At 38.3% G+C, this 12,944-nt stretch overlaps 1 protein-coding gene across 4 annotated transcripts in view; it reads right to left on the reverse strand.

Moving 5' to 3' along the window:
- ARHGAP18 (Rho GTPase activating protein 18) overlaps nucleotides 1-12,944 on the reverse strand; it is a 130,673-nt gene that overhangs the window by 13,120 nt on the left and 104,609 nt on the right. For all 4 annotated transcript variants that reach the window (XM_025210630.1, XM_006029174.3, XM_006029177.3 and 1 more), the window contains exons 9-12: nucleotides 12,392-12,551; nucleotides 8,225-8,307; nucleotides 5,263-5,469; nucleotides 4,275-4,421 (exon numbers count right to left, since the gene is read on the reverse strand). In XM_025210630.1, coding sequence (XP_025066415.1) covers nucleotides 4,275-4,421; nucleotides 5,263-5,469; nucleotides 8,225-8,307; nucleotides 12,392-12,551 — 597 coding nt within the window. The remainder of the gene's footprint in view (nucleotides 1-4,274; nucleotides 4,422-5,262; nucleotides 5,470-8,224; nucleotides 8,308-12,391; nucleotides 12,552-12,944) is intronic.

Consider the following 12,944-nt stretch of genomic DNA (forward strand, 5'->3'; position numbering starts at 1 on the left):
TACTCCCCTTTAAAAGCTGGGGAGATATCATGCCTCTTAAGACAGTGACAGTAATACTAGTGTGCTGTTTGCACCCAGTAGCCCTGTGGTTAATGCAAATAATAGGAATATGGGTGATCCAGTCAAATCCCATCTCTATCCAAAAGGACTTGAGCACCTCTCTCATACAAGTGTGTTCTAGCCACCTGGCTACTAAGTATTCCAGGATAAGGTGGTCTCAACATCCTGTTGGAGCTGTTCCACTGTTCATGCAACACTTAAATATTGGGGAGGAGGGGCAGAAAGAAGAGGGCGCGGGTATGACTAATAGCTTAACTGTTGGGGACACAGGTTGAAATTCCTTCAGGAAGAAGGAACATGAGTCTTCCAGATCTATTAGATAAAATGGTTGGGACGGGGGGCAATGTGACCGGCGCTATCACCACTTCCTCCTCCTGGTGTGTTCTGTGGGTCGGTTAGATGTGCTCAGACCATGTCTCATTAGTCCAGCTCTGCAAGACAGCAGACAAGCAAATATGGGTGTTATGATCCTGCAGGGTGCTTAGGTGTGAGATGGGCACTGAGCACTTCACAACCGTTCGGCATTCTGTGACCAACAGAAGAAATCTAAGTTCTGACAAGGATAGGTAGAGAGACTGTGAATGACACAAATGCCCAAATGTTGACCTTGGACACCTATAAAAGACACTCAGACCCCTGCATTCTGCTTGTGTATCCAGCCCTTTTTTTGCCTCCATCTTTGGGGCTATCTGTGGAGGAATGGCCTGCTCTTCCTAACATTGTAACATTCCACAGCTCTGGATAGCTCCGTCCTGCCTCTAACATATACCCCCCCCACATCAAACTGGCTGCTACCCAGGATGGAAGGTGAAGGTCTCTGGTGATGTAAAACCTGAGGATTTCTCAATCTTGGGGGATGCCATATCCACCTAACTGAAACAGATTCATGTTTGTTCTACATTACTGGAACTATGAAAAGGAAGTTTAATCTGGCCTGCAGACACGTACCAAAACGCTATAAGGGAAGATAGTTTGGAAAGCAAACAACACAAAAAGATGTCAACTTATGCCTGTGTTGAGAGCCTGCTGGAGGCCTGCCCACCACTGAAATTCGATTTAACCCCTATTCTGAGGGTGGAACTTGAGTGGTACATAGGTCTGATGTTTTATGGAAGAGTGAATTTCATCTTATCCCCATGTCTGCGTTGGATTATCAAAAGATGTGACTGATATTTAGAGAGACTGCTGTGCTGGCAGTAATTATGACCTGAAACGTGTGTAAACACATTGATTTTTGAGTAGCTGCATGGTATATGAAATGTTGCAGAAATAAGTCTTTATTTATTTATTTATTTATAAGTGTAATACTGTAAACAAAGCAGCATACGGACCATTTGAAACATGCAACTTGCCAGGAATCAGTGCATTGTTTCAGTATTTTAAAGAACAATTCTAGATGCATCTCTGTTAACTCATATCTGTTAAAAAAGGGTAATCAGGCCCTTAAGAACTGTGCAGTTATCTAAATTTAAATTATGGAACCCAAATGAACAACAAATAGGAAACGATGCCATGAACAGTTTTCTGTAAAGAATTCAGAAATAATCTCTGATTACGTGGGGACATATGTAAGGTAACCATTTACATTGAACCTATTGCCAGGTAGAAATATAAAATATGCTTTTATGAGTATTTTTTTTCCAAGCAACAAAATGCAGGAAATGCATAACAAGGATTTATGGGTAATGGTGCAGTTAGATTTTCCAGGAACCCTACAGAGTCTTCCTAGATCTTCAGCACCTGCCAGAAATAGCACTGGCAATTTTACATTTTTCTCAGGATCTGTTACATGAGATATCAGCCCTACCTCTTTAATGACCGAAACCTTAAAAAAAAAACTTTAGATGATCAACCAAACTGAATTATATCAGTTAAAAAGAAAAAAAAAAAGAATAAAAAGTATTATATGATGTAACTACTTCTCTGTCTACTGCTGCAGTTTCAGTGCTGGGCAGACGATGGCAACATTCTTTTAATTGCCATCTCACATCAGATTTACTGAACTGTCTTTTCACAGAACCTTCTCATTTTTAAATTGGTGTAGCACAATACTGTTAAAGTTTGATTATCTCCATTTTAAATTTTAGATAGAAAACTCCCTGTGAGTATGCATGTGTGCAATGACTAAGCTTTTAGTTAATGGCTGAAGTACATCAACCAAAATACCACTTCCAAGTCTTCCTGTTGTTTTCCCTAAAAACAACCATCTTCTATCTTAGCAGTTAAGCGAAGAAGGTCACATTCTGGCCTTTCTGCAGTGAGGTACTTTTGGGATAACTGAGAAAACAATTTTGAATATGCAGCTATTAGAAATGTATCAATCTTCAACTTGTTATATCTAAATCACAGCTAACTTGAACATGCACAGTCAATTTTTCAATTCTGTGACAAAACAGACACTTTGGTTATTTAGCTTACCTTAAAATAATACATGCATATTTTCATTCTTTCCTGGCCTTGAAAAATCTATAAATTCCACATATTAGGATTTGTGTTCCTGAAAAAAAATATATATATACACTTCTGCCTTATGCTAGGCACTTTTCAATAAACCTCAGAGTTGGGCATTTCTTCAAAAGAATGGAACGGTACATTAAGGTACATTCTAGCATCGCTTTAGGTAACTAGCCTGTCCCATTCTTGTATGGAATAAGAGAATTGAAATTATACAAGAAACTGACATTATAAAGTGCTGCAAGAAAATGAGAACTTAGGCAATTTGTTAATCCTGTAATTTGCAGAAACAAAACAGGCTGACAAGTAGACCACATTGCATGCACCTGTGCCATACCTTCTATTTATTGGTCTAATGGCTGAACAAACTTGCTTTAATTACAAAATTGTAAGCTTTATGTATTAAAGCAAACCCACATCTATAAATGACAGATCAGTAGGGTTGAAATGGTGCTAAAATCTGACCAACTAAAAGATGCTAGACAAGATTTTCGGCACAAAGTGCCATTTTGTCATTCAGGCTTTTTTGTGCCCGAAAGCTTGTCTAATATCTCTTCCAACTATTTTGTCAGAAACCCTTTGCTTCTCACGCAACAAATCAGATAACAGGGGAGTGCAATGCTATGGCTGTCCACAAGGTGTCTCTAGTTTACCAGAATCTGGAACTTGACTTCAGCTTCTTTTCATTCACATCCAAGTCTGATTTATATTTCATTAGGGCATAAGGGAAACACATGTCTAGTGTTAGGTGTATGTATCTAAAATATCTATTACCTTCACAGGCTCTCTTTCTGATGCATTATATTCATTAACTTATATTTTATAAGCAAATAAACCAAAAAAAAGGGATTTGAATAATTGGAAATGCTGATGCAACAGTCAGGTTTCGTTAAAGACTCCATGTGAAAAGGGACAATCCAGTAAGCAGGTCCAATGTGGAAAGAACAAAAATAATCCAAATGATCTCCAGAGTACCATGAAAAATTTAATTCAGAAAGTATTTATGAAGAACTGATATGCTGAAATCCATCTGTACCAGTTGGGGTGTCTACCTCACCTGGGCCCTGGGCCAGATCCACAAAGATCCAGATCCTTGCCCCCAAAAACAACACTTCCAAGACCTTATCTACCAGACTTTAAAATATAAGTTGTGAAACACTGTCCTCAAAACAACGAAGTTCTACTATTCTTTCTTTGTTTTTTACTTAGTTTTTTCTTAAGGATATTGTTTCCATTCACTAAATTTTAGTAGCCTACATTTAAATAGTCATTGGAACAGGCTTTGGAAACAAGACATCCCTTGCCCTTTGTGAATGCCCTCCTAGGCTTCAAAGTCATTCTGTCTCCAGCTCAATTTTTATTCAAGTATTCCATGAAAAAATTGAAAAGTTTCAATTTTGCATTGTATATGGAACCTAGGCATCTAATTTGGTCTGTTTGTGAATTCCACTAGATGGCTAAGTGCCTAAAGGTTAGCATCTAAGACCCCCTTGGGAATATAGCCCTTCCTTGTGTTCCTAATCTGGGTGTGTAAAATGGTCAAAACCTTAAGGCAATCTGATTTTTTACAGAACAAATGCCAGCATCTTCTAAAAGTCAGGCCTCTTTAACATCTGTCTAGTTAGAAACAAATTGTGAAGCCCAAAAATCACTAATTACTTTTGAAAACTCTTGGTCAAATAAGTTAAAATCTCATCTCATTTAACTGATGTTACAATTTGGCTTAATAATGGTGATTTGTTGAATTCATATTTCCTTACATCATTAGAGTTCTTGTCTTGTTTTTCATGCTTTTCCCGGTCATAAGCCATCTTTTTTAGTAGTTTCTTCATAGCTTTGTCCTTTCTCTCCTTTCTCTGGCTTTCTGCATTTTGCTTTCTCACTTGGTTGACAATGAATTTAGGTATCTGAAAGAATATGTATCATAAGTATTAGCATTTATACACCTTTCTGCTGGAAGTAAGCACTCTCTAAAACATTATAAATGACAGCTTGTTCAATGAAATTAGCAAAAATCATCATTTATTTCCAATAATAAAAATTCAAATAGTCAAAGAGCAGGATTCTATGTATGGGATCTGCTGCCTCTGAAATAAATGTGATATTCAAGAAATAAGCTTTTACTGTGAACAAGGAGAGAATTGAGGTTTTAGATAGTCTGTTTACTTCCTGTATTCAGAAACATGTATTAATCAATGAGCCTATGCTACAGAAACAGCAACATTTCTATACTTGTGAGAATGGCAGAGATTGGTTTGAAGGCTCCTGGGGGGTCAATATTTCACAGGTTTGATCTATATTCCACATGCAGGGTTTTCTTACACCATCATGACACAGCTTTTTTCTCCTCAAAGCACAAAATCCAACCCAACAGGAAAGGACTGAAATAATATGTTTCTCGCAAAACAGGAAAGTTAAACTGAAAAAACTAAATTACTCATTAAAATGGATCTTTATACAATATATTCATAGATATTCCACAGTGACTGATCTGTGAGGTCATGTGTTCTACAGGCAGCATTCTGTTTGGACTCCAACGGGGCTAATTTTCCTCTTTTTTACAATGATTTTACACTAGTTTGATTCCACTGAGAGACTGTGCTTCAAACCCCTTGCCACAGCTCACTCACCCATACTTCATGGAAAGCAGTGCAGACACTTCTTTGCTCTTTGAAAGCATTGACACCTTGAGTGTGATTTTGTAAGGCTTAGACAAAAAGGGAATATGTATCTTAAAAACATACTTACTGTCCAAAGAAGTTTTTGGTATTTGATCATAAAGCGCATGACATTTGCTGTTCCAGCAGCCATAACAAACTCATTTTGTTCAATACTCTTTGAGCCAAACCCATGAAATGTGAAAAGGTTTGGGGCCATCACCATTGCAATGTTGTTTAGTGTCATTTTATTTTTGTCTCGATAATCAATTATCCTTTGGAGGAATTCAAGTAGTACCTGAAATGAGAGTAGCACTTGAAGCCTAATTCTACACATGAAAAAGTAATACACGGTAAAGCATCAAGTTACATAGCCACTAAAAATGTTTTTTATGTTGTTGTTAAAATATAGACTTATTTTTAAATCAAACAATGATGGAAAGTGCTGACACATTAATTCACAAAGCAGCAATCTGACCTTTTTTATGCCACTACTGATGAAGTCAACCATGACCCTAAGCTTAAGTACATATAAAGTAAATTATTCCATTTTATTTTGGGAGTAAAATTTTCAAGAAAATCTAGGTAACTTTGAAAGGTATATAATACTTCCAAAAGACACGATAAAATCTTCATAGTTCTTATGTAGATTGAGAGTTACACAGGTCATTTTGAAAACATTACCATTGACCTTTCCCTAAAGAAGCAGGCACAATCGCATCAAGCTGTGAATTCCTTCTCTGTTTAGTTCAGTCATGCCAACTGCTGATGACCAGAGCAGTGATTTGTGCACGATGTACAGCCTAAGTGAAGATGTTACTGTGTGTAGTTCTGTGCTCCACATTTTAAAAGGAATGTGGTGAAATTAGAGAGGGTCCAGAGTGGGGCGACAAAGATGATAAAGGGCTTGGAAAGCAAGCCATATGCGGAGAAGTTGAAGGAGCTAGGAATGTTCAGCTTATGGAAAACACACTTAAGTGGGAACATGAGAGCAGTCTTCAAAAACTTCAAGGACTCCCATAAAGAAGAGGGAAAGCACCTTTTCTCTCTCATTGCAAAGAGGAAAACATGGATCAATGACTTGAAGTTGCAGCAAAGTAAGTTTCAGTTGGATATCTGGAAAAACTTCTTCACTGTGAGAATAGTGAAATAGACCACTTAGGGAAGATGTGGACTCTCCATCACTGGAGGTATCCAGGCAGAGGTTGAACAATCACTGGTTGGGGTGATCTAGGCACAGCTATGCCTATGTTCTACTGTGGGTATTTCCCATATTTCTGGGCTTCGCTGGTTGCCCCTGCCCCTCCCCCTGCTTCTCTGCTACATATGTCAGGGTGTTTTTAAACCTCTCTCAGAGGCATTGGGTGTTGGCTACTAGGGCTGTGCGAAGCTTCAGTCACCAATTCAATTCGGCGGAGATTTGGCCCAATTCAGCAGCCGAATCTCCAAATCCAAAATTGAATCAGAAGATCCTTTAATCTCTCCGAATCGATTCAGAGAGATTTGATGATTCGGACATATACACAGCTTTAAACATTTTTTCTACATACCTCAAGGTATCAGGTGGCTTGTGAATGCTGAGATGGTGGGGAAGATAGATCATCCCACAGGAGCACAGGGGGATGCCCCATGCGTTCCGTATAGGACCCGGAAGTGGACTAGAGAGCTTAAAGGGTCTCCTGATTCAATTTGGATTTGGAGATTTGGCCGCTGAATCGGGCCAAATTTCCGTCGAATTGAATGAGTGACTGAAGCTTCACACATCCCCCCCCCACCCCCCAGCTTGGCAACTGCTGCCTCCTGGGTCTGGGGTCCCCCCTGTGGCCAATCGCCCAGCTGGGGGATGCGGGGGCCCCCCCAGTGCTCCTGTGAGATGCTCCATCCACACCACCATCTCAACATTCATGAGCCACACCTGGTACCTTGGGGTACGTAGAAAAAAGGTTAAAATTTGTGTCTATAGACGAATCGCTGATTCTCAGAATCAGCATCGAATCTTCAGATTTGGATTCATCTGAAGTTTGCCCAGTTTGCCCACAGTGGGACAATGGGTCCTGCAACAAAGCACATGTGCAAATTTGTGCCGCTACTATACTGCAAGTACACACCTCTGCTCATCTGGAGGTGGCCTAGGATCCAATTAAAGATACTTCCAGCCAGTTGAAGCTCAGCCCAGGACCTTCCTTACATTTTCAAAGGATAAATAAATCAAAAAGAAATGAGTTTAAGTAATTAGGGCCAAATGGGTTCTTTGTCCATTTGGACTGGGGAAACAGTTCCAGACAACTCTTCACCCAACAAATGTCCTTTAGCCCTCTTTGTCTGGAGCAATTTCAGTAGTGATCAATAGCAAAACATAAAAGCAGCAATATTACCAAAGGACAGATCTAAACTATGAAGTTATTTGGTAGGTTTTGAGCAAAGCTGCTGTAGCTATAAAGGGGAATTATAAAATCCTAGCTTCTGGAAAAAGGAATGGCATGTCTACACCTCATCCATGGTAATCCTGAGGCACTGGCGAAAACAAGCTCCACCCAATCCACATGTATTGCTTCCAGAAAAACAGATTGTAACTGTCATGATCTCTGTCTCAGGGGAGTGCTCCTGGGAGTGGGTTTGGACACACCGGGCCCCAATCACAACCACACAGCATTTTTTTCAGTGTGAGGTGTGTGCAAAGTCTAAGTGAATATGTAGGCACAGCTTATTTCTTGGGGGGCAGTCTTAGGAACATCACAGAAGTATAGGCAAGCCTTAGGTATCACAGATAAAAGAGAGGGACAGCCTGACCGTGCTACTTGATATTGCTTTTCCATGTAAACCAAAGATAATATTTGGGGTGCAGAGTAGAATTTTCAAAGGTTCCTAACTCACACTGACATACTGCAGCTAGATGGATGATTTCTTTTAAATGGAAAAAAAAGAGAGAGGAATCGTAATAGTCCATACTAGTTAAAATTCTGAAAAACGATGGAACTTTTCCCAATGGGCCCATTAGAACTGAGCAACATTTCCTAGTGCATGGTTTAAAGAAAAAGATTAAGCAGTCTAACCTTCAGCATGTCTCGGTTTGCCTCAGGTAGGAGGAGTACCAAAAGATTCAGAGCTTGCAGCTGTTGCTTCCTGGTGGGAAGATCTGCCAATGAAGCACATGAATTTCAGTTCTTTAAAAGTTTTATTTTTTCCCCCAAAAAAGCATGATTAAATGAAGTATTCCTGTAAAACCCCGAGTGTGTAAAAGATCAGTTCTCACTGTTTGACAAGGAATTGGCAGATCCTTCTATTCTGATGCTTAGGTCCCAGATGACTCAGTTGCTGTATGGTTCGGCACCACTTTGGCAGTATCTTTGACTCTTTACGATTCTTTATTTTGACATGCAACAATATGCAAGAGGAAAGAATATAATTCCTTCTTGCTTTGGCTAGCATGAAGATGTCTGAATATATATCACTGACTGAAATTGCATTAACTGCTACATGATCTTCCCAGTATACGTAAGCAGACTGTATATCATGTAGCAGATGTGTGTTAACATTATGAATTTCTACTCAGCGTTCATAAGCAACAGCAGCTGCAGTGAGGAACCAATGGTGATGAAGTTAACAGCAGGATAGATAAAAATCAAATTGTTTAAAAAGTTAGAAATTATATTTATTTAAATTATTTTTTTAAGATTGACATTCATTGATTTTCTTTTAAAAAAAATAAACCTACTTACAATTATGAGAAAAGCAAGATTTAAGAGGTGAGGTAATAACTTTCATTGGATCAACTTATTTATTTTGGAAAAAGGGGATACAAGCTTTCAGGTTTCGTGAGGCCTTCACCAGCTGTAAATCCTAACCCAAAGATGCTCAGGTGTTTCCATTAAAGGTATGGAGGCCCCAGGTGTCATAACTGTTCTTTCTAGCTATGACACACATGTGGGAAATTTTCTATTTCTAAAACTTAATTGTTTCATAAAATTAATTAGTAACAATGAATGGATACCAATACAATATTAGGCAAGCTGGGTAGTTTCAACATTGTAATGAATGTTTTTCAGGTGATTATCCCCAGGAAGTGAGAGAGAGAGTACATATATGTTTTACTGATGTGTAAACAGGAGGGTCAATACACTCACATAGTAATCCAAACCAAAAATCAAGGTATGAACTCACCTAACTGGCTGTGTAGGTCAAATCAAAACCAAAGCACAGCATATCATGCACAATTCCTTGGGTATGCTAAAATTAGTGCCAAAAATATGCAATGCCTTCATTTTTTCCCTTAAATTTAACAAACAATGTAAGGGAAGTACATGCTATTGTCAAATATTTCAGTTGAACTACATGCAACTATTAGTACATAAAATTAACATGGGGGTACTTTTTTAGTGTTGTTTACTAAATATACATCAAATAAACATTCCGAATCAGATCACACACTATTTATGGCATTGGAAAATTTTCCAATTCAAAATTTTCTGAAAAACCCACATCTCTGACTAGACAGCCTTGTCAGAGGTGGGCGCCTTAACAAATTACTTCCCCAATACTTGTGATTTCAGGGGGGAGGTTTGCCAATTAAGTTCCCGAGGCACCTATAGGGCTTTTAGGTGCCTAAACCTATCAGAATCCCCAAACTAGGCTTGCCTCTACCTAGCTTGCCAACAGAGCCTGATCCCCAGATCCTATTAAGCTTCTAAATGAGTATTTAATTGTTCTATGCAAAGTACAACAGCAGGGATTGAGAGATTTGCCGCAGAATATCCAATAGGCTGGTGGTCAACATGGGGCTCCTACATCTTGGATACATTACTAGAAACCAATCTCCTGTTCTTCCATCCCACATGTATTTTGTGAGAAAGGGCTGGTTTACATGACCTTGAACTAAGGAGGTGGTGGAATATTGAGAGTTAAGTCCAGAACACTGCAATCCAGAAAAATGCATTTATGTTCTGAAGAGGGGCAAGGTTTAAGATGCAACCCTTCCTCAGCTTTTCCTATTGGCTCATCTCACATCAGCTGGTTGGCTTTGGTGGGTCACATTCTCAGGTGTCGGATTTAGTAGCTGCCACTAGGTAGCCATCCACCTAAAGGTTAGGTGCAATAATGACAAGTGCAATAACTCCTAAATCCTCCTAGTGCCAATTCATTCAAAGTTGAGAAACTAATTTAGAAGTTGAAAAAAGCAGGAAAGCTTGTTGTTTTCCCTTTCAATTTGAGGATTATAATGTGGTATGAAAACTATTTGTTGTAAAATCTTCTGGGATTAAATGACCAACAACAATTCAGTTCACTCACAACAAATAACATTTTGTTTAATAAATCACTTGGTATTAATGACTAATCATGGATTAATAAACTTGCTTTTTTTCTTGTGTATCCAGCATGTAAATAAAATAATTCTGCAAATCTGGGTTACTTTCCATTTTATACAAACTCCAATTTGTGTCCAAGGAGATACAATTTGAGACAAAGAAAATGAAAAATAATCATTTGGTAAATAAGAGATACCATTTCTAGCAGTCTCCAATATAATCAATGTGTAAAAATTAAAAGGTGAATAAGGATATTATAAATGTATATAAGTGCATAAATAAAATATAGATATGGTATATCCTTTTGTTTAACAAAAACTAAGCACATTTATTGTAGCAGCTGTCTTTTTCTCACAAATTAACACATTTTAATGGTTATCAAACCCTTTTTAGGAAAAATGAGTAAAAAATTGTAAATGGAAAGTAAGACTACTTAAATAAAGGTTTCTTGCTTGCTGATTTAAGTCATGATTAGAAATTAATTACTCAAATCACATAAAATCAATTTACTTAGTTTAATAGCAATTTTGAGTAGGGTTTTTTTATGTGCTGGAGACATTCAGGAGAATCATAACATCTGCACTTATTTTATCACCCTCTCCCCTGAAGAACAGACAGGTTCATTTCAAATAAATATAAGTAAATAAACACAAGCCCACATTCTCTGCCTGTTACCTTTGGCTACCTCTGCCTGTTACCACCCTTGGCACAAGACAGACTACCATATTGTAGAAGGGTAAAGCGCATTATGTCAGCTCTTACATACCCCCTCCCAGGGACTGGTACAGCATAGAGGGTGTACACAAAACCCTCCTTACTCCCCTTTACCTCTAGCTGTTGGAACACCAAAAGATGATGGCAGCCAGCTTAACGTATCTCTGGGGATCCCCACATACTGTAAAAGTATAAAGTATCTCAGCATAACGTAAGTTTTACTGCCCGCAGCTACAGAATTTGAGTGTGCAATGATGGCTGAAACCCTGCCCCTACTCAGCCCTTTCTTGTGCTCTTTCTGAGAGCCTACAACGTGAATCTCTTTCTCAAGACCATGCTAGTTTCAGAGACGGTAGGCACAAATGTTTGCATATTTCTGTCTGTCTGTCTTTCAAGGTCTCCTGAATTTGCTCCTCCAAAAGTAACCAGTCTTTCTGGTCATGGATATCAGGACAGGGATCTCTCTGAAATGAGTAAGAGTTATTCCTGTGATGGTCAAAAGAGTTAACATAAAATGTAGGCACCAGTCCTGATGGGTTTCTAAAGCATCACAAAATCTGAACTCTACACTTTCACTGAACTGCTCTCTTTTTAAAGTAACTGGTTGCTTTTCAGCTGCTGTATCAATCAACAAAACTTGAGAGATTCTCAGAGCAAACTTGCAAATCTTCAAGAAATTCCTGGTAACCTTTAGCTTTGACTATTTTACTCCAATGTTTTCCATCACAATTTTTTCTGTCTCCAAGGCATCCATATTGCCATGTTTGATTTACTGATGACCTATCACCTCCTTGCTGTTTCTTTAAGCAGACTGATAATTTATTGCTATCATGTGTTGCTACCATTGCCTGTATTCATCTTTTTCTTTACTATGAAAGTCATAAAAATGACATTCTTTTTGTCACTCACCTCATCACACTAAACAGTATTATAAAATGTAAACAGGAAGTGACACTGTATATTTTCTTTCACATGGGAGCTAATAAATGAATGGCCCAAAAAGGGTATCATTGGTATAGCAGCAAAACAACAGTCAATCTTTTCTGAAAAAAAAATAATCTTGTTGCTATTTTCATTTATTCCTCAGACTCACTCTTAGCAGCAAAACAAACTTTATAGCAAAGCAGTATTTGTCTGCATTTAAAAGGGTGCTGTTTCTGGTGTCACCAGTTTAAATCTAAGATAAAAAACAATGCTGCTTACACTGTACATCCTGGAAAGCTTTGAGATATTCCACAGTAAGCAGTGGCTGAGGCAGCTCTCGTATGAAGAGTTTTAAAAGACTTGCGGCATCATGTTGCTTTACCGTTTCCCAGTTGAAAGTCCCTTCATAAAATTTTGCTTCCAGTTCTTGGCAAAGACTCTGAAAGAGAGCAGAACAGAAACAGCTACAATATTGGGTTTTGTGCTGTTGGAAAAGGTATGCATTATGCACATAGCAATTTTTTCCACCATTTGAAAAAAAAATTCATCTGAAATATCATTTATTGCCACCTCTTACTGCTATTTTGCTACAAAAAAATAAAAAAATCCTGGACTAGTATTAGACATGCACAGTTAAAAACCTAATGCAGAGAGAAAATATACCTAACAAATCATATCTGTCTGAATCCTACTGTGCTGTCTCATAGCAATATGGTGTCCGCTACAGGACAAACCCACCGAAGGGCCCTATATACACATACATACACATATACACATACACACACACACACACATACACATATACATACATACACACACACACACATACACA

This window comes from Alligator sinensis, unplaced genomic scaffold, assembly GCF_000455745.1.
Source record: "Alligator sinensis unplaced genomic scaffold, ASM45574v1 scaffold889_1, whole genome shotgun sequence".
NCBI lineage: Eukaryota > Metazoa > Chordata > Crocodylia > Alligatoridae > Alligator > Alligator sinensis.